Source organism: Neomonachus schauinslandi, chromosome 10 (assembly GCF_002201575.2).
Source record: "Neomonachus schauinslandi chromosome 10, ASM220157v2, whole genome shotgun sequence".
In the NCBI taxonomy this organism is placed as follows: Eukaryota; Metazoa; Chordata; class Mammalia; order Carnivora; family Phocidae; genus Neomonachus; species Neomonachus schauinslandi.
Genome location: NC_058412.1, coordinates 65,198,476 through 65,221,351, shown reverse-complemented (window position 1 = coordinate 65,221,351; position 22,876 = coordinate 65,198,476). Strand labels below are relative to the sequence as shown.

Here is a 22,876-nt window from a genome sequence, read left to right as displayed (position 1 = left end):
CATTCTCCCTTCCCACTGCCAACCAACTCCACGCCCCTGTTCCTTTCCATTGTTTGAGGCTATGACAGTGACGTTGCTAGAGAGAAGGCCATTGATTACACCACCAAGATCTATGCAGTGAGCATCAGGGAGATGGAAGGCACCAAACCACACCAGCAGCTGAAAGAAGTTTCAGTGGAAGAAAGGTATGGTGTCGCCAGGTTTGTTTGCATTTACTACATCTGATGACAAGAAACTGATTTCAACAAGAGTTCATTTTCTTTGCCCTCAGAATTGCTACCTCAGCTAGTCTTTTGTGTATATGCACAGAGTCTTAACCTGCATACAAACTGAAACTGGGGAAAATCGCCCATGGCCCCTTGATATGTGGCAAAGGGTGGGTTACACTTTGCGGAAGTTAGTTGTGGAATATGACTTGAGTAGACGTGAGATCTGGTTGAACCAGGTTTCCCCTTGTCCAGAAAGGATGTCAGGATAGCCACACACTGTCTAGAATGTGATGGCTAACAGGAGACATGCTGATTAGAGGGGTAGGAGGGTGGGAGGGCTTCTAAGGTCCTGGAGGAATATTTGTGGGTCATGAAAAATAATCCTCTGTTCTTACCAGAGTCTGTGCATTACACTGTATCACTTGGCATACCTTCTCTCATTGTGTCTTCACCTGCCCAAGATTGTTCAGGTGGGTTTGGTGAGTCCAGACCTAACCAATTTGTTTTTGCCACCTCGGGATCCTTATATAGAGAGTTTCAGATGTCATTTTAGGCCTTTCTGATGTGCTGTTATGAGTATTGATAAGGGCAATAGCCAAATACTTAGGCACTTTTAAGAAAAAAGCTCCCAGTTACTACAATTTCTTAATTTACCATATTCATACTAGGAAGGATAAATACTCACTAAAACTCTAACATCTGAAGAGAATTTAATGGATCACAAAAATGTTTTAAGAATTCTCTGTGGGTTCTTTATAATGACATGGGGTTCGGTGTTCACAAGTACCCTTGTCCCACTATAATTAATGAGATTCAAGTTAATTTTTTTGCATTCAGTGTGGCTTTCTGCCTAATAATAATTATTTCAAAAATTTGATCTATCACTTCTTAAAATTAGGTGGGAATGTAAATATAAAGAAATATTTCTCCCTCCTGCTTCAGTTCATTGCTAGATGTTAAAATAAGCTTGATAAACAGTGGGGGTGCTATACACAAACAGATGGAATCTGCTGCAAAAATCCCTAATTCATCCCTGACATTTTTGTTAGATGTCACTGTGAAGATTCAGAGTTCTCTTTTGCTTAAAAAAAAATTAGAGATTTTTCTGCAGTAGTCTATAAATTATGGTTTATCTTCTTGCAACATGGTTTTTCTAGAGGGCACGAAGAGAAAATAATTTTTAAGGGCCTACTACTTAGAATAAAGAAAGAAAAGAATCATATGTACATAAGTGCCTTAATAAACCTCACCCTTAAACAATCCACCCTTAGAAACATTTGGCCTAAATTAAACATTCTTTTGGGAGAAAAATTACTCAACCTTTCCAATGTCACATAACATTATGAAATGGGTTGACTTGGCTATTATTCCAAGGTTGTTTCTGGCTGATGTCTACAACCCAGTGTTTCATCATGTTGAGACTTAGGCCGGCCACTAAGATTTAGAAATCTAAGCAAATTCCCAATTCCAAACACTGCAGTTGGTTTCTAACCTAAACTGAGGCTCATCTGAACTTCTCCTAGACAGCATCTGATCTGCAGAAGAGAGAAGGGCGCACCAGACAAGTCAAAGACTTTGTGAAAAAGCAGGATGAGAGAAGGAGAGTGGGGTGGGGAGGACTTTTGCAATAAGCTAGGCAAATACCTCACCTGAGTCCTCACCTGGGATAAGAAACGGGCTCTGTGGGCTCCAGCATCCCAAGCAGAAGAGAGAGAGGCAGAGACAAATGCTGGGGACCTCAGACAAGAAGAGTCTGGGGTCAGGCAGCACCTGGCTTCTCCCTGCCAGTATTCAGTACTACTGTCAGCCCTGATACTCTTCCCTCTGGCCCTTCAAACCCTCCTGATTGGAGAGACAGAGGCTCTTCTTGACCTGCCCTTCGTTGTTCCCTCCCAGGCATACCTGTAGATACCTGGGTGCCTTTTCTAAACACCTGGGCCAAGACATGCCCCCCCAGTAAGACTAATGGGAGACAAACACTGGAGAATTACAAGAGGTGTGAGCTCGGAACAGCCTCTCACTCAGTGCAAGGACTTGTTTTGCCTTTTACCAATGTTTCAGAAAATTCTACTTCCGGTTTACATCCTTTTCCACTTTAGAACAGTGAAATGAGCACAGGATCCATCATATTGATAATAGTGCCTTGCAGACAGCTGCACATTATGTACCAGTTAGTTTTTAAGCAACTGCATCTCTAATTCCTCACATTTCAGATAGTCCTAGATTGGTTCTAATTAGACTCAGTTACTTGATTTTAAAAGAGCTGTGAGGCTTTGGATTGTGCTTCTTTGTACAATTTCTAACACACCGTGAGTTTTGATTCTTCAACAGTCACCTGATCTTTAGTTCCAATCTCTTGAGAAGTGGGAAATTGGAGAGAAATTTGTAATTGCTCTCAAAAGAATACTGAGTTACACCTACCAAATATGTAATCCCTTCCAAGTGTTTACCAAGTATCGTGGTCTCCCACTTCAGCTTTGCTCTAGCACGCTGGGATGCCTTGCCTCTTTCATCTAGCCACACCGGTCTAGCCAGTACCCAACCTTAGGTGAACTCTTGGGCAATCCTGTTGCTCACCTGCAGTGTGTGGCATGTGGCTGAGGAAAGTCAGGTCTGGGGAACCTGTGCCTTTCGACCTCATCTGCATATTTAGGGCTGCCCCATAGTGCTCTTCTTCATCCTCTGCTGACTTCAGTTCTGGTCTTAAAGCAGCCTTTCCAAAGCCCTCCTGCCTCTCACGTTCCCACCTCCACCCTGACACACCCTCTTGCTTTCAACTTCTGGTGTCATTCCTACTTTGCCGTGTTTTCTCAATATTATGGCTGTTTCATCCACCTGCAAACTTAAAGTTATTACTTAATAAATACTTTAAATGTCGGTTCTTTTTCAGAAAAGAAAAAAACAGGAGGGGAAGCATGGTTTTCAGAGCAATTTAAGATACAAAACGCCTACCATCATCACAGCACAAGAGATAGTACCAAAATACTGTGTTCTCACTTCAGTAAAAACAGTTCTGAACTCATCAGGAGAAAAGCCCTGAAATTTGCTCAGTACCAGATTACTAGAGTTGCCTATAAAATTAAGAAGTTTCTTTCACCAGTTTACCAAGTTCACACCAAGTTGATGTGTCATTTTCTAATTTATAAGGTATGACTTTCAGTTTCAGGGAGGTCACCTAGCCCAAACTGGCCTAAGCGAAAGGAACCTATTGGCTGACAAATCTGAAAATCCAGGGATAGGGTGACTTCAGGTGTCCCATGATAGGGAAACTCAAATCTTGCTTTTCTCTCTCCATATCTCAGTTCTGCTTTCTCTCAGTTACTGCAATTCAAGTAGCAAAATGACTACAGTGCCTGGACCTTAGAGCCCAGCAGGAAAGAACTACCTCTGATTGACAAGTCCTTGCAAATGTTTTATGATGTACTATTGGCTCTGGTGGGTCACATGACCACCCTTGAACCAGTCACTGGTGATTTGTAAACTATGAGCCTTTTACTGACTGTTCAAGTAAGTAATTATATGCCACCCATAGACTAGTAGTGTAATCACCTCTACCAGAAGTGAAAGTCCAAGGTGATTAACAAAATTTGATTTTAAGCTTTATTTATTTATTTGACACGGGATGGGGGGGGAAGAGAGAGCAAGCACAAGCAGGGGGAGCGGCAGGTAGAGGGAGAAGCAGGCTCCCTGCTGAGGAAGGAGCCCGATGTGGGGCTCTATCGGAGGACCCTGGGATCACAACCCAAGCCGAAGGCAGCCACTTAACCAACTGAGCCGCCCAGGTGCCCCCAAAATTTGATTTCTATATGAACCCAAAGCAGGACAGGTCTACTGCCCTCCGCCTTTTTTTTGGTCATATACACACTCTTAAAATGCTCCACTTTAAGCTCTCCCACATAAATGATTGGAAACACAGTTAGCCCCTCCCCAAAGAGTTTCAATCAGTTACTGTGTCCAGCCCCACATCCAGGATCTCAGGGAGCTATGAAGTCTTCTCATCCAGGTCCAGATAAATGTCTTCATAGTCCTGTGACTGATGATAATGTTGACCACCCTAACATGCCAAATAGACAGTGGTAAAGAGAGGACAGAATGAGGATAGTTTTTTAAACTGCCACTTGGAAGGAGAGAGAGTGAGACACAATACGTAGTGGTCTCTGGTCCACGTCCATATCATCCCCTGCTGGCTGGGACAGTCATAGACTCCTGCTCTTGCCACGTGCTTGTTTTGCACAACTAAATAGTAATATGAATGTTAGAAGAGGTCAACAGTCAGAGGATGTAAAGGTTGTGTTTGTTATGACGAAAGATACACCAAGTGAAAACACAGAGTAGGAGGTAACACACTATCTTCTAAAAGAACCAACTTCCCCTAGTCTTTCAAATTCCTCCTGGAACATAACCGATGCCCCTGTGGGGTAAGGATTCTACCAGGCACCAGAAACTCCCGTGTCATTCCCATAGAACTGAATCCTCCCCTCCCACCCCCACCCTGCCCAGAACTCCTCCCGGACTCTTCCAGAAACTCTGGCTCTGTGCTTGGCTACTCCCCAGATGACCATGACCAGTGCACGCAGTAAGACAGGGAGGAAAGGTCAACATTAAGAGACATCACCCAGAAGGCCCAAGCTTTAGGTGGATCTAATTCCATTTTTGATCCTTTACCCTCTGGCCTAAGAGTTGGCATTCATAGCATCAACTTAGCAGGAAAAGGACTTTGGACATTTCAGACTGATAACTACCTGGATACTCAAAGTCAGTCATATCAGTGAAACAAATTACTGTTTTCTTTTGAAAAATCCATTAAATCATTTTTCATTCTTTTTGTCCTCATATTTTGATGATAAACTCAGCACTGCTTAATTGGTTACTGTTGGTATATATTCCTTTTTAAAAGCATAGTTCTTGTTTGTCTCTTGAGGTAATAGTATAACATTTTTAGGTGCAGCCGATTCTGATGGTGCTATTGTTATCATTGTTTAATGTTTAAATTGTCACTGTGTGGTCTTTAGCAGACCTTTCTTTGGGTTGGTATCTGTGGCTTTTTCACAGTACCATCATGTACTTCTGAAATTGTCCTTGTTTTTGACAAGAGGTTGGTCCCATACTCATCATTGATTTTCCTGTGCCAGCATGGAATCTGGTTTCTGTGAGTGCACACTAGTTCCCCATAACTCCTGGAGGTGGCTTAAATTGTTGTAGACCTAAAATAGAAAAGAAAAAAAAAAAAACAACTTTTTTTAAGATCATGAGGTAAACTGATACTTTAAATTTAACTCTTTTTTTGCCTTGTTTTAATAGGACATTTGTTATGCTTCAATGCACCATATTATATGTATTGTATTTCTAAAGATTACATTGGATCATGTTGTGTAAAAGATGAGAAAGCTCTCTTTTCCTTTTCTGGTTTTGATTCTTGGCTCGAGCTCTCTGAAATTGGCTTCAAAGAATGTAAAAATATAGGGCACCTATTATCTTAGATAGAATTTCTTAGAATTAGTGCACCGTGAGAGGTATAACCTAAGTCTTTCGGGTGTGACCTGAGCTCTCTGTCAGTTGTGGCCCCAGCAGGAAAGAAAGAGTGCTCTGAAAAGGAAGTAATTTGGGGAGAGTTTAATGAAAGGACTAGTCACAAAGGTGTGGGCAGGGTTAAGAGAAACAATAGCGATGGGGTACCCGCTCCACCACTCTTGTGTCCAGAGATTGGTGGGGGGGAAGCTATTGCCAGATGTGGGCAGCATTAGCTGTGGGAGCAGACTGCCTTACAGGAGCTGAGACCTGAGGGAGAAGGTTAAAGGGCACCGACCTCAGTCCCAGCAAGGAGCTCTCCAGGGAATAAATTCCCCAGTTGCATTCTCCTCTGACCCTCTCATCTTCCACTGATGCCCCTCTCAAGCTGAAGCCAGTCAGAGCCGAAGGGTCATCAAAGGCCAGCCCTGGAGGGCTCAGAGCAGGAGGAGAGAAGGGTGGAGCGTAGACATGGAGGGGTAGAAAATATCCTGCTCATGCTCCTTTCATGTTTTTTTTTTCGTAATGGAAACTAGTAGTATTATCACAGAAAAGAGCTTCTGGCCATTTTGTTGAACAGTAATTCCTATAATTTATAAATGCCTTTGAATATATACAGTCATTTCAAGATACCAGTAAATACAACCAAATCAGTATCAAGAATTATTAGAGACATTTAAAGCTCTACCTAATTTTAAATGGATCAGTTTTTTTTTTTTTTTTTAAAGATTTTATTTATTTGACAGAGAGAGCACAAGCAGAGGGAGAGAGAGGGAGAAGCAGGTTCCCTGCTGAGCAAGGAGCCCGATATGGGACTCGATCCCAGGACCCTGGGATCACGACCTGGGCCGAAGGCAGCCGCTTAACCGACTGAGCCACCCAGGCGTCCCTTAAATGGATCAGTTTTGATGAGCCATAGTTTTACACCCCTGTCTAGGGATGTCAGAAGAATTAACTTGTAAAAAACATTAGTACACTGAGAATGGTCACTTTTTAAAATTGATTATTTTTACTCACATTACATTTTTATATTCTCACATATCTTTAAAAATAACATGTGAACATCTTTGGCCCATCTCCAGAGGTTTTTATTTTCACATTAAGAAAAAGAACAAATTAGAAACTTAAAGCGCTACAAGTATCTAGTGCCAATATCCAATTTTTTGTATGAATTAAATACCCGTGCAATCCCAATTTTGGGTATGAGGTAAGTGCATGATCGCAATACAGGTGGATCACGAAGACATCTTTTTCATAACTTATAGATAGGATCTATAATATCTCCAAATGTGGCATGTGGTCTGTTAATAAGATCCAAATGAGCTGACCAGCCATTGGTCTCCCAAGTTTCACGTGATTGGGCCATGGCTCCTAGTTGATTTTGAAATGTCTCCTGTTTGACACACTTGTCCCCATCTCCTCCTCCCATCACTGCTTAGATTAACCATCTGCATGGGGAATGGGAATAATGGAGATTTTTATTTGATATATTTAGTTGGAACATGCATTCAGACAAAAACCTAACTCTGTGATGAAAAATACAAAATAAATACCAAGTGAAGTATTTTTATGGAAATTGGCATATAAATATTCAGTAACTTCTGTTCTTCTGAGTGGTGGGTACACGGGTTAGCTCAGGGGTTGTGTTCTCACGGCACCTGAGTCAGCAGTCTGTATTTGTTCAAGGTCCTTTATTAACAAGCACTGAGGCTTGCAGCTTTTGGCTGGCTGTCCAGGGATGAAGAAAAGAATGTGGGAATTGACTCTTTCTGTTTCTATCTTTATAACATTATATTTTCCACCTCTCACTTGAAGAAGGAGAGGTTCAACCCCTTCCCCCTGCCTTCTCACCTCAGAAGCTGCATAACTTATGACCAGCAATCAGAATCCCACACTGAGCTAAAGTGTGTCTCCCCTTCCTCAGCCGGGCCCTCGGCTTCCTGTCCCCTCTCCTGTCTGTCTCAGACTGGGAGGGTCATCTCTCCCTTTAGGAAAATGTCTGAGGTAGAAGAGTTCGTTTTTAACACCTAAATTGTATTGTCTTAGCACCAGTTTAATGTAGTTTACTTATGAATTATGGATAAGTGTAGAAATGATGACATTTATAGTTCTAGTCATCTCTTGATTAGATGTATGTAGTCTAGATGTTCAGCTCTTTGACCTGGCTGTGTAACGTACCCAATCACGTGGTAAGAAAAAGTTTCAAGAAGCAAACCTTTTTATACACTTTTATCAAGCAAGCCTTGTGTCTTAATTAAATACTGTTTGTTTTCCAGAGAGGGGGTCTGTAATATAATTAGAAAATCACTTTTAAATTTTGAATATCGTCTTTAGTGTTTTTGTCCTAAATGATAAAGAATTACGAGGTTGAGCTACTGTCAGGGGAAATATTTAGTACCCATATATATTTTTTCATTTCCCTACCATCCAATAGTAGGTAAATGTCAACATATCTCTTTTTTTCTGTTTTCTTCCCAGTTTTATTGAGAAATAATTGACATCACTGTATAACTGTAAGACCTACGGCGTTATGGTTTGATTGTCGTATATTGTGAAATATATCGCCGCAGTAGCTTCATCTGCCTCCTTCCTCTCGTAGAAATACAATAAAAAAGAAAGAAGGAAGAAAACCTTGTCTTTGAGAGGTGAACTCTGAAGATTTGCTCTCTGTCCTGTATACCACACAGCTATGTTTACAGTCCTCAGGCTCTCCATTACATCCCTAGTACGTACTTACCTTATAACTGGAAGTTTGTACCTTTGACCACTTTCCTCCAGTTCTCCTCAGCTTTCCCCTCCACCTCTGGTAACCATAAGTTTGTCTCTTTTTCTGCAAGTTTGGTTGGTTGTTTTAGATTCCATATATAAATGACAGCGTATGGCAAATGGCTGGAATTCCTCTGTTTTTAATGGCTAATATTCTACTCTTTATTATACCACATCTTCTTTATCTTCATCCCTTGAGGGACACTTAGGTTATTTCCGTGTCTTGGCTATTGTAGGTAATGGTGCTGCACACATTGGGGTCCAAATATCTTTTCAAGTTAGTGGTTTTGTTTCCTTTAGATACATTTCCCAGATGTGGGATTACCGGATCATCTGGTAGTTGTATTTTTAATTTGAGGAGCCTCCATACTGTCTTCCACAGTGGTTACACCAGTTTGCATTTCCACCAACAGTGCACATGGGTTCCCTTTCTCCACATCCACTATCTATCTTGTCTTCATGATGATGGCCGAACAGGTGTGAGATGATAGCTCATTGTGGTTTTAATTTGCATTTCCCTCATGCTAGTGATGTTCATCTTTTCATGTACCTATTGGCCTGTCCTATATCTTTTTTGAAGAAATGTCTCTTGAGGCCTTTAGCCCATTTTTTTAAGGTTTTTGTTTTTTTTCCTTTGTTACTGGATTGTATGAGGTATATATATATGTATTTTGGATATTAACCCCTTATCAGATACATGGTTTGCAAATATTTTTCCCATTCCATAGGTTGTCTTTTCACTTTTTTGGTGTTTTTTTGGTTTTTTGGTTTTTTTGGGTTTTTTTGCTGAGCAGAAACTTTTTAGTTTGATGTAATCCCACTTGTTTATTTTTTTTGTTGCTTGAGCTTTTGGTGTCATATCCAAAAAATCATCACCAAGACCCATGTCAAGGAGTTTTGTTGCTATGTTTTCTTCTAGGAGTTTCCAGGTTCCATGTTTTACTTTCAAGTCTTTAATCCATTAAGTTAATTTTTGAGAATCAGATATGGGTCCAGTTTCTTTCTTCTGCGTGTGAATATCCAGTGAGCCCAGAACCATTTATTGAAGAGACTGTCTTTTCTCCATTGAGTATTCTTGGCTCCTTTGTCAAATATTAGGTTGACCATGTATGCTTGGGTTTATTTCCAGGCTCTTGATTCTGTTCCATTGGTCTATTTGTTTTTATGCCAGTACCATACTGTTTTAATGACTATAGCTTTATAGTATACCTTGAATCAGGGAGTGTGATACCTCCTGCTTTTTTGTTCTTTCTTAGGATTTCTTTAGTTATTAGGGGTCTTTTGTGTTCCATACAAATTGTAGGAGTGTTTTTTTTTCTACTGCTGTAAAAAATGCCATTGGGATCTTAAATAGGTATTGCATTTAATCTGTAGATGGATTTTGGTAGTATTGACATTTTAACAATATTAATTCTTCTAATCCATGAATATGGGATACCTTCCCATTTCTTTCTGTCTTCTTCAGTTTCTTTCATCAAGATCTTACAGTTATCAGCATAGAGTTTTCACCTCTTTAGTTGAAATAATTCCTAAGTACTTTATTATTTTTGATGCTATTATAAATGGGATCAATTTCTTTACATCTTTTTTCAGAAAATTTGTTGTTAGCAATATAGAAATGCTACTGACTTTTTGTATGTAATTTTATATCCTGCAACTTGACTAAATTCGTTGGTTAACTCTAATAGTTTTTGGGTGGAGTCTTTAGTATTTTCTCTATATAAAATCATGTCATCTGCAAATAGAAACAGTTTTACTTCTTCCTTTCCAATTCCGATACCTTTTATTTCTCTTTCTTGCTTGATTATTTCACCCTAGGACTTTCAGTACTATGGTGAATAGGAGTGGTGAGAATTGTCACCCTTGTCTTGTTCCTAATCTGAGAGGAAAAGCTTTCAACCTTTCACCACTGAGCATGATGTTAGATATGAGCTTGTTTTATAATGACCTTTATCATGTTGCGATATGTTCCTTCTATGCCTAATTTGTTAAGAGTTTTTCTTATGATTGGACATTGAATTTTGTCAAATGCTTTTTTTGCATCTATTGAGATGATCATAGGATTCTTTTCTTTCATTCTATTGTGATGTATCACAGTGACAGTCTGCGTATTTTGAACCATTCCTGCATCCCCAGAATAAATCCCCCTTGATTATGGTGAATGATCTTTTCAATGTGCTGCTAAATAAGGTTTGCTGGTATTTTACTGAGAATTTTGGCATCTATAATCATTAGGGATATTGGCCTGTTATGTTCTAGTAGTGTCCTTTTCCAGTTTGGTATCAAGATAATATCAGCCTTGTAAAATGAGTTTGGGAGTGGTCCCTCCTTTTTTATTTTTTATTTTTATTTTTGGAAGAATTGGGGTTAATTCTTCTTCAAATGTTTGGTAAATTTCACTAGTAAAGCTACTTCATTTTGGGGTCTTCTTAGTTGGAGTAATTCACATATTTTAAAGTAGAAATCTTCACAGTTAAAATTTTTAATTTGAAATCATTCTCTATTTTTGGCCATTTTTTATAGCAAAGGTTAGTTAATGACAGAGTTTTATATCAACTGTGTTATTACCATTACCTCCAATATTTGAAACCATTGGCATCTGTAAATTCCCCTTGTTTTTTGATTCTGGAGTCTCTAACTTTTACAAAAAGAGTTGAATCAGTGAAAGTCAAAGCAACACTCAGTTCCCTTGGGGCTTCCTTTTACATCTAAACCTCAATAGGTGTGCAATGTTTATCTGGAAAGTGGCTGGCTGCATTCTGGCAAGGGCCTGCAGGAGTCCTTGGCATTAATCCCGCTCTGACAGCAATCTGCTTGGTCATCACAATAGGACAGTGATGTCAGTGATGGAAAGATGACAGTACAAAAGTTAGAGATGTAAAGTTTCTTTAATTTTGGAGTATTGGAAAGCTGTAAGCATAGTTACATAAGGCAGGAACTAAAGCATTTCCTTAGCCTGTGTTAAGGCTTCGCAAGTCCCCAGAGTACGCCAATGAAACAGACAGCCATACTTAGGAGAACTTCTTCGAAATAGAAGAGCCTCCCCTTACTGTTCTCCTGAGGTTTTATTTTATACATTTTAATATTCTGTCTCCTCCCCAAACACATACCCAAGTGTTTAGGATGGTCTGACTACGTGCCTGCAAGCTCAGAAGGTATAACCACACCAAAACAATTCTCACACACTGCAACATGTTTACATGAGATTAGGGAAACTGACTTTGGCTTGACCAGAATCTTGCCTCAGCATGCCCTGGTTTCAGGTTGTGTGAGGTTATCTCCAACACAGTGGGATAGAGTCCTTGGTCATCCTTCTGCTCTACCTGTGGTGCTTGCCAAGATCTTCTTTGTTTGTCCTTGTTTTTTGCCAAGTCTGAGATTGGCTTCATGGAGGATGACCTTTTTGGGCTTTGCTCTATTATCCCACTCCTGTTGTTGGAGGCCTTAAGAGGTGAGCAATCACAGGCCTTTGTTGTTGGCCAGATTTGGGGATTCTCATAAAGCCCCTCTCCTGCAGGTAGCATGTCAACTCTGTGAAAGCAAAATTTCTGATACAGTACCTTTTCTCAGAATTTGGTAACAGTGCCAGCACTCAGTAAATGATTGTTGATTGAGTGAATAAACTCCTTAACAATTTAACAAGGTTTAGGTTCATTTCTAGTCACTGATATCCATGGGCTAGATATCAGAGTCTCTGATCTTGGTGGCATCTTGTCTTTATATCCATAATCCATTTTGGAAATTTCTTCCTCTAAGAATTTGGCACCCCTGGCCATTTTTCCAGTTCTCAGTTTAGTCTCCCCCTGGCTTCTGCCTTTAGGCAATTCCTAACAACTGTCCTTACTCCTAGTCTCTGTGGCGTTGAGACTAACTCTCCCCTTTTTCTGGCAAGGAGTGTGTGACACGGGTGATCCAGGGGCCCAGGCACCTCCTCTCATCATTCATATGTGCTATGAGCTTCCTTTCATGTGGATGGATGAATGGTGCCTCCAGTAGTCCCCCCCACACAGGGACTTGTCCCCGGGCACCAGTGGCCCCCTGAACTACTCACCCACATTTGACTGACCCCAGCTGTCCACATCGCAGGATCTCTTAGTAACCCCCACTTGGACCTCCAGGTAAATCAAGATCCTGAAGGGTGATCCTCTCCTTCCCGTCTCAGTAAGTGTTCCACTATGAAGAGGGCAGTTTGGGCACCCCCAAACATGTATGAGGGAGGTGTTTGTCCTGAGTGGAGTCTCTTTCCCAGTCCTCCATGGTGTGCAAAATTATGTCACCCTCCATCCATCTCAGCTCCCCAGTGTGAGGAGATGCTGGGGTGGCATTGCCAGAATTATTCTCTGCAGGGGATTATAAAGGAGGAATCTGTGAATACTCCTACATTAATATTTTAGTCCCTCTAGTACATTTTTAACCATCAATCTATGCCATATGTTCCTTGGGAAACCAAGACGCTTTTACCAATCCACAATTAGAAGCAGATTCTGAGCCTTTTATAAATGCTGGTTTCCTCATCTCTGAAAGGTTGGATCCCAGCACCGAATGACCTCAAGACTGCACTCTAGCACTAGGGTTTTGCAAACCTTTTCCTAAGTTGTGCTTACAGCTGAATGGGGAAGGCCCTAAAATTGACCTCCTACTTTATCATATCCCTTCTGAATTGGTTTATACAGATTTATGAACTTAAGCAAAAAGAAAATCTTATAAAGAAGACGATACACCATGGGTTTATAAAGAAACACTAAAGGAATTTTGTTTTTGTTTCAGCCCCAAATTAATAGCCACCTTTAATCCTTGGATCCTGAATATTTTGGTCCATGGTATCAAGATGCTTAAAGTTCCACTGGATTGTCAGCTTTGTCTGTGAGTCTCTTAGTGCCTCAAGGGTCAGTGCCGAGCTGTCCTGGGTCTCCCCGTGTGCCTAACGCAGTGCTGTGCTCACAGTACATGGTAAACAAATGTTTGTCGAATGAGTAGATGAATGGATGAATTTACTTAGCCTGCTTCTCTTAATATTTAAGTATATTCATCTGTCCTCAAAATGGTCTACAAATCCCTTCTTGGTCAGCAACCAGATTTACCTTCATTTTGTTAGCATCCATGGGTGGTCTCATCTTTGTGGGTTTCATCTTTGTGTGACCCACGTAGAATCTGGCGTGGGACAGCTCTCTCAGGTTAAACAATTTTATCTTCATACCATCTGTCTGTTAGGAATTAAATGTCTGTTTGGTTTAAATCTATTTAAATAACCCAAGGCAAAAAGAACGGAAAAGGCAAGTCTGTGTTATTGTAGCCGTCACACCTATTTTACATCCAAAGCTTCTCTGTCAGTGGATTTACAGTGAAACAAAAAACATGCCCACAGGTGGCGAAGTGTAAAAATATTGCAAAAGTTAGCTACATTTCCCTGAATTGAAAGAAACCGCCATCTCTAGGTAATCCCCAATTTTTCTTCTAACCTTTTCTGCTATGTTCAGGGAGAGAAACCTGCCCCCCAGTTTTTTTTTGTTTTTTGGTTTTTTTTTTTTATGCTGTATTTAATCAGTCACTGCCCATTTCAAGTTTGCCTGAGGCATGATGAACTTGGCGAATCAGGACAGTGCTCCCCTCCATGGGGAAATAAACGAATAAACAGCCTGGCACTTCCCCTTTCCTCGCTCCCCTGGCCTCACAGAGGCCCTTTGTCATCATTGATCAGTAGCTGCTTTGTGAACTCAGATTGTAAGAGCTGCTAAGAACTGACAGTCTTGCTAACAGGTGCTTCTGAATTCACCCTCAAAGTTACCATTTTGAGATCTGTCAAACCCCCTACATCCTATCTTGAAGCTTGGTCTGATAAATGGGAAGGAGCCTGAATTCTCCATTTCCATCCCATTTGTGATGATGGACTGCCCTTAAAGAGCCTAAGAGTTCATTCTTAGGAGACATGCCATTGCTGTCTGTTGCGTGTAAGCCAGGCTCAAACCTCACTCGGGGGCAGCGATTGCACGTGTGTGGGGCACACAGGCCAAGGAGCATCCCTGCTCTCCCAGAGCATTTCTCTCTAGGCTGAGTTGTTCTTTATTCCACCCCTTAGTGCTGTCGAGTTCTGCACTCCCGGCTGGTCTGAGTAGGTAGAAGCTGGCAAGTTTCCTGTTCTTTAACAAGGTGGGAGGATGTGAAGTTACGGTATCTATTAAACTCTCAAAATGCTGAAATTAACCATTGCAAACGCCTGTTGTTTACCAGTGTAACTCTGAATAGTTGGGTTTTTTAAGGGAATTTAATGCTACCTTCATAAATGATTCCCCTTATTCACTTCTTTTGATTTTATGTATTGTTTGAAGCAAAATAATGACTTTGCTATAACTGATAATTTTAGGAATCAAACCTGCCATTCATTAGAGCCTAGTTTGTTCACTTTTTATCATAAAGAAATGTGCCAGGGCTTGAAAATGCAGAGGTAGAGTGATTTTTTTTTTTTTTTAAGATTAATACACCCAGGAAATCTTACTCTTACAGTGTAAACAGTTGACTCAAACCACTGGCTCATGGAGGTAACGAACACGTCACACATTGGTGAGCGATTTTCTGATGAGAGGGAGCGTCTCTTACAGGACAGTGGCAGGGTTGGGTGCAGTTGTTTCTCTCAAGTCTCTGAACATGTCTCAGATCTCCATTTGGTGGGAATGGGAGCTACCGGGGTTGTTAACCCTCCCTTTTTCTCCTATTGTGTGGTTGTAATGTGGTAACCGGGGAGGTGTTTGGAGAAGCAGTTGTTGGGGTGCATGATTCGTGCCCCTTGAAACAGTGTCCCTAGCTGTAAGGTGTGGGGGATCGGGTGTTCTGTGGGTGTTTGTAAAGCATATTGGCTCGCTCTTTGGCCAGCCCCACCCCACTCCTTTGAAGTTCCCATCATGCTCTGCCATCTTTTCCCCTTTCCTGTCCTTGTCAGTTATCAACTTCCTGTCTCTGAGGAGTTTCGCTAATGGTCAACCAACTGACCGCCAGCTCCTGCCAGGCAGGGGTTATATCATCACCAGTAGCTCCCTTCTCCATCAGTGTCTTCAACTTCTCTCCTCTAGATTTCTCATTCCCAGTAATCCTGATCTTAATCCTCATTAAACCATCCTAGATACTTGATACTTCCATTTTTTCTAGATTCATCAACTCCTCCTGGCCTCATTGTTTTGTCTGCCTGAATGCCACTTTTCCAGTCTTCTTGGCTCTTCACCCCTGTATTTCCCCTACAGCACATACCTCCATTCTTCTGACTAGAAAACCGCACTAGTGCAGACTGCCCTCACCAGAGTCCATGTTGCCAGGGACACTGAGGCCCTCCACTGCTCCTTCGTGTTCATTCTTGTCTTTGGTTGGCTCCCTCTGCCAGCCACTCCACAGTGAAAGACAGTTTTGGCCTTTCCTCATCCTCCTGCCCAAACCCTACACCCTACTCTTGGCTTTTCTACCCTACTTCATGGAGAAAACAGAAGCTATTGGGCATGAACTCTATCTTGGCCCTTCTTTATCGCTCCTCTGTTTTGCTTCCCATCCTTTACCCCATGTAAACCATTCACTTCCTTTCTTCTCAGAAGGATGAAGTCCCTCCTCCTATTCAAGGCTGGTCCTTCAGCTGGTGCTTGGACCTCAGCCTGCCAGCCATCCTTGCTCCCTGATCATTGCCTTTCACTCCTATATCTCTTATGCCACTCCCCCCGAACTGGATCCATGTCCTCAGCCAAGAAATGCATTCTGGTCTTTCCCATCCCCATCAAACTCTGCTCGGGAAATAAGTTAATCTTCCCACTGATCCTATACACCTGCACACATATTCCTGCCCTTACCTTCCTTCTTCTCATCCAGGCTTTACCAAATCTCTCCTTCACTCTCTAGCCCATTCTGTCAGTCTTCTGTCCCTGCCATCCTGCAGACATGGTGACTTTCAGATCCCCAAATCCTCTTTGTCTTATTAAAAGGAAGAACGTGCTTCTTCTAGAGTAGCATTGTGCGGTAGAAATACAATGCAAGCCACATAGGTGATTTTTCTAGTAATCGCATTTAAAAAGTTAAAAGAGATGGTGAAATTAATTTTAATAATGTATTTTATTTAACCCGATATATTAAAAATATTATTTCCACACATAATCATTGTGAAAATTATTAATGAGTCATTTTATTTTCTTTTTTGAAAACTATTTTTACTAGGTCTTCAGAATTGGTGTTTATATTACTGTTACAGCACGTCTTAATTTGGACGAGCCACATGTGGCCAGTGGATACCATGTAGGATAGTGAAGTTATATCCATTCTTCTCTCACTTATTTTTTAGGAACCATCTTTCCTGGTCCTCCTCCTACCTCTTCAATCATTTCTTCTCGGTGTCCCATGTCTGCCCTGTCTTCTAGCCATTCACATGCTGTTGGTCCTCAGGCTTCCAACTCTCTTCCTGATAATCTCATATATTCCACCCATTGGCCGATGATTCTCTGAGTCCCACCTCTCAGTTGGGCTTCCAGCCCACAGACGTCCAAAGTTTAACATGCCACAAGGGAGCTCATCATCTTTTGTCATGACTCTTCTCTTCCTGTCTCAGTCATTGGTACCACCATCCACCAGGTGCCCAGGCAGAAAACTGGTATTCCACTTGAATTGCTCTTCCGCCTTCAATGCCTACAACTAAGCAATTACAAAGTTCTTGAAGTCTACTTTGCCAGGATTTCCTTAAAGATTCCCTTATTTCCGTCTCTACAACTACTGCTTTAGTCAAGATCTTCATCATCCTTCCCTTGGATTGCTGGAGTGGCTTCTTCAATAGTCTGCCCACCTTATTCATAGTTCCTCCTTTATATTCTTTATGCCCTCAATTTTTCACCCAAATAAATTGATATTCACCTAAAATGGCCAAGTCTGGGATTATATCCCCATTTTTGTAAAGAAAAAAAAGGGGGAGATGGGCTATATTATAGGCTTCAGTCCAAAGAATTTGGAAGTTGGCAGGCTTCCCTCAGGGCATCCCTTTATTCTCCTGTCTGACTCTCTCCCTTCTACTCCAGTTCACCACTGAGCAGTTCTACAGGTGGTTCTGGAAGACACAGGAATACATTTAACAGAATCCAGCTCCTTTTGTTTTGATAATGGAGATCTCCCATGGCTTTGTAGAATTTTCCTCAACTTGAATTTATCTGAGCACTATGGTTCTTAATCTCTCTCTCTCAAATCACATATGTCTTCGAAAATTTGCTAAAGACATGCCTCATTTCCCCCAGAAAAGTGCACAGGTGCAAACACAATTTAGCATTAAGTACCTGAAGCCCACCCATGGGCTGATAAGTCTCGTTGGAGGACAATACTGAAACAGTGCTCAGATCATCTGCTGGTTCCTGCAAAAAAGGATCAAAAGTAGCTTGGTTTCCCAAGACATTTCGAAGACTCTTAGACCATTTTATGCCACATTTTGGAATCTGAAGAAAGCTATGTTTCCTCCAAGGACCCTTTGAACATTGTCTGACTAACAACACTGAAAACAATTCCAAACTTTCATTTCTTGGCTAAAAGTAGCTGATTTTCTCCACACCCACACCCCTCCCTTATAGAAGCTGTTTGCAACAACTTTGTTTCTTACTTGCTTTCTGAGCCTCACTCCCCAGTTGGCTGTCATGTTGTGCTCATCTGGGGGTGTGACTGATTTTCCTCCCATCTTCCATCATTTCAGACGCTTCCCTCAGAGACTTGGCTCTGAGCCCTCTCCTGCGCATCTCAGGTCATCATGTGCTCTGCCCCACCAGCACCCTGGGGAGGGGGCAAAGAGGGGTGAACACTGGGCCCTGGCCACCTCTGGGGGGCTCTCTGTGAGGTGAGAGCTCGTGTTGGGAAGACCACACACGTCTTCAAGTGAGCCTAAGCTTTCTCTTCAGCAGCCCAGCTGCCAGACGACAGGATTGCAGCACCAACCGACCTCATGGTCCTTCCCTGCCCAAGAATGTGCCATTTCCACAGAGGCCATGGGGCTGTGCAGTGGGGACTACCCACAGGCAAGGGTGGGTGTTGCAGCCTGCACCCCCCAGTGCCGCACAAGAACACTGCCGCCTCGTTGCTTAACAGCCAGTCATGAGCTCGAGGCCACAGGCCTCCCCTTGGCTTTTTGCCTCTGCTCTGTCTTCACTGGCAAAGCTTCTCTTCTACTCTCTCAGAGCTCAAGCCTGTCCGTAGTCCTCTCTCCTGATTATCCAGTTTGTTTGCTCTTTTGCCAGGCTCCCTCCTTAAGTTTCTTGCCCAGTGGAAACTCTCTTCTTTGTTTCCCTGAGTGACTTCAAAGTTCCACTTGCCTCCAGAGGCCCCTTTGTGTCTCTGCTCCCCCCCTCTGGGATCCCCCCCACCATTCGCCCCCCACACTGGGCTCTTCACCTTCCCGTGTCTCCCCGCTAATCCCCACTGCGCTCACTCCCTTCCTGGCTCTCCCATCCTGAGTACCAGCTGGGACAGCCAGCTATAAAGAGTTTATTGGACTGAAAAGTGAGTGAATGTTCTCATACACCCTACTCTTTCCCACCTCAGCAAAGCTTTTCAGAGTCACATTTCCAATGGAATCTGAATCTGGAAGGATTTAGGTCTGCTGAAAAATGCCAAACCTCCAGCCTTTGGCTGTGTTTGAGATTTTTGGCAGTTCCTCCCACGTCTGATGTTACGAACACTGTTTGTAGATGCCTGGAAAGAAGCCTTTAATGCTTGTATTGTGTTTTAACTTGCTTTCCTTTGGAGGCAGGGAATTGTCAAGTAAGTATTCACAGCACTCTGGAAAAGCCCAGGTGTTCGATGAGCATCCAGTACTAAGCGTTCATGCAGAATCCACAACCGCCAAGGGTCTATACTTAAAATCCGCTGAATTTGCCACCATGCAGGTTTCTTCCTTTTGCCCCTCTCATCTTCAGTTTTGAAGCAATACAGCCATAAACATATGCTTGTGAAATAAGAAAGAAACATTCTGAGATTGCTTTCCTTTTCAGTTTTTAACTGAAAATCAAGGTGAAAAAAAGCATCGGATTGCCTCTATGTGTATATATATACAATCTCGTGTATATATGAATATGCAGTGTCTGTGCTTGTATGCATACTTTGTATACCCTGTATAATATGGGACATATTATACAGCCTGTGTGTACCCAGGAAACGAGCCCTGTGTTGAACCTCAAATTCTGCCTCTGAACCACGCTGTAGCCCCAGTGTCCTCCTGCCCCCATCTCAGACCTCGGCTTGCTTCTGTCACACACTTGAACATTCTTAGGTGAAAGAAGAAACCCACGGATTTCATTTGAAAGTCCCACTAAAACAGAAGAAAGAGCAGATGTCCTGGGAAGTGATAATTAATGTGAAGGAAGTGTCTAATTGCGAGAACTGGCATGCACCCAGCCTCCCGGTTTTGCTCAATTTGGCAGCAAATGACATCAGCCGGGGGTGTCGTTTCGTAGAGATGTGCTTGCTCCCTATTCTTCAGCACAGATAATACCATTTGGTCCAATTATCACTTATGATTACATAACCTGTTTTGATTGAAGAGTTTCTCAGAAAATAAAGGTAACTTGTTTTTGCCCCAGCACAAAAACGCAAGCCGTTCCAGCAGGCAAGCTGCCCGACCAAGAAACACTGGGAATTCTTAGGCTAAATTATGAGTCGAACTTGATTCGGAAACAAAGCACCCATTGTGCGTAACTGCCAGCAACATCCAGGAGGATGTGATCATTTCTCTGACCACAGGTTTTTCCCTAGCACACTCTCACATAAGCCGAGTCCCCAGGCGCATTCACAAAGTCGCAGAGAGTGTGCAGGAAGCATTGACAAGGCTTCCTTTTTTCTCCCTATTCTGTAGGCGCTTTAGTGCAGAGTTTGCCCAGAGACGCCAGGGTATGAGCTTTCTGGATTCGTAGACTGGTGCACTCTTTCATTTCTGTTTTAGTTTTTTGCTGGCATGCCCGGGAAGCATGGTTTGTGCCACACAGGAATGTCTGTTCACTTGGATAATGCTTGTGCATGAATGAGGTGGTTGCTAATGTGGCTCTGAACTGTACTAAGTTTCTCACTTGGCTTTGTTTGCTGCTTACAAGGGGATCAAGGTAATCCTTTCTCTTTGCATAGCCCAAGAGCAGTAACTGGTGGATTTGGAACCTGCAGTGGGAGCTGGGACAGGTCTCTCCCCACCCATCCCCCGTGTCCTCAACTCTGGGAAGTCTGATTTAAGGGAACCCCACGTTACAAAAAGTTGGCCTACTGGTGTAAGAGTGGAGAGCTTACCCATCATACAGTCTCTTAGCTAAATTTGGAGGCCCAGAGCCAAAATTGAGCAGGGAAAGGCAAACTTCGGGATGATGGTAGCAGTTTAAGGTAAACCATAACTCCAAGGTGTAGGGCCGAGTGGGCATTCTTTCTGCCTTCTCTCCCTATACTTCCCACTTGCCCTTTTGTGTATCGAGAATGACCTGGGCACTTGGCCATCTGGGCCCATTCCCACACCTGACTTGTAAGTCCCACTTCACACCATGCCACGATTTTGACCACCTAATTCTGAACAACATAGGCGCATTCCTGCCTGGAAAATGGCCAGTGGGTTCAGGAAGCATAGCCTCTTCCTTCTCATTCTTAGGCTCCTCTTTGGTTTGAAAATCAGCCCCTCTGGCTCCTGTGTTCTTCCTGGCTCCCAGGAGGTAGAGAGCCTGATCCCTGACTACGATGCTTTAGGTGTGGCGTAGCCCACCCCAGTGCCTCTAAATCCACGCCTCCATCATCTGGGACCCCTAATGTCAGAATCTACCCTTTCTGGGGGAGCAAAGGAGGAAGCAGGACAGAACAAACCCAGGTGGAGGGTCTGCTGCGTGGGGACCAGCAACCTTGCTGCCTTTTGTTCAACACTATGTTTTGGGTTGTTTTTGTTTGTTTGTTTGTTTGTTTTGGTCACTCTCTGTTCCAGACCACCCGTTAGCAGAGCAGCTCCCCAGCCTGAGAAACTCCAGAAGAACAATATCACCAAAAAAAAAGAAACTGGTTGAGGTGAGGAGGTTAAACTATTTTGTTTTTAATCTGATATCAGTGTTCTAAGACCTGCCTGGTGGACATCACTATCTGCCTGTCCCATAGGTACCTTCTAGTAAACCTGAATGGACCTGCTGGATCTCTCTTGTCCTCTCTCCCTCCTACATAGCGTTGTGGCCCCAATCCCAGGGAATCACACCCACTGGGTCATGTTCCTTCAGCCCTGTCATGGGGTCCTGTCAGTACTAACTTGCAAATGTCCCATGTCCTTCGAACCTGACTCCTTTCCCCCAGACCTAGTCCCCCTCAGGGGAGAAGAGGGGAGACACAGTGGGGAGCGCAAGTTTATTCACTGTCTCTAATGTTGTGGGAGCTCTCACGGTGAGCTGGGGACTGTGTACGTACTTCCCAAGACGTATTTCATGCACCTCTCATACCTGTGAGGAGGGTAGTACTATTGTTTCCATTTTACAGATAAGGACACCAGCTTCCAGAAGTTAAGTGACTGATTAGGTCCCATGCCCAAGTTCTCCAAGCCAGGGAGTAGAGAGAGATTTGAACTCGGTCGTTCCTACTTAAGGATTGCCGCTCTGTGGACCTGTTCTTTTCTAAGAGGGGCCTCCTAGCTGTTGTTTCTGCATTCAGAGTCCCCTCCCTCTCTGACACATCTTGCTGCCCACAGAGTTCGAGCTCTAAAATACAACTCTTCAAGTTTCACCGCAGCTTTAAGACCTGGGAGATTCCCACCCTGCCAGGGGGATTCAAGTGCCTGGTTTCAAAACCTTAACTAGGAGCCACCTTCCAGCTTCAGCACCTGTGATTTGCCACTGCACCTCAGATCTCCAGTCCCCAAACCCCTTACTTAATGTTCTCTGATGCTGGGGTGGGCCCTCAGGACCCTGTGTATTAGAAGGTGTTGCCTCTTGCCTCCCCACACCCTGGTCTTTCTAAGCTCTTCTCTGGCATCTTCTCTGTGCGCTTCCCTGATTCTCCTCATCCTAAACCCTCCTATACTCCTTCACACACACCCCCCCCATCCACTGCCCTTGTCATACGTGCTACCGCCATTATTTCTCAGTCATCTGTCCCTCCTACCACACTGTGAACTCACTAAGGACAGAAGAATCCATCTTAAAAATTTTTTTATTGGAAAAGGAGGACTAATTGGGGGTATTTATCATGGAACAGAGCATAGGTCAGAAGATGCGGCTGAGCTTTAGGAAAAGACAGGATCCAGAAGCTGAGAAGCCATCATAAACCAAGATGGTGCCTCTTTCTGCCCACTAGGGCTCTGTATGTCTGATGCATCCTTCTCTTTTTCTGCAGACTTCTTGAACTATTTTGGTAGATGATGGGTATGACCCAGCCCCTGAGTTTATATCTCCTCACTTAGT

General features: G+C 42.9%; 1 protein-coding gene across 1 annotated transcript in view; it reads left to right on the top strand.

Annotated features, from left to right (window-relative positions):
• Positions 1 to 22,876, top strand: part of EML6 (EMAP like 6) — a 263,656-nt gene that overhangs the window by 222,904 nt on the left and 17,876 nt on the right. Inside the window, 2 exon segments of the mRNA XM_044918715.1 lie at positions 59 to 185; positions 21,421 to 21,508. Of these exon segments, the coding sequence (XP_044774650.1) occupies positions 59 to 185; positions 21,421 to 21,508 (215 nt within the window).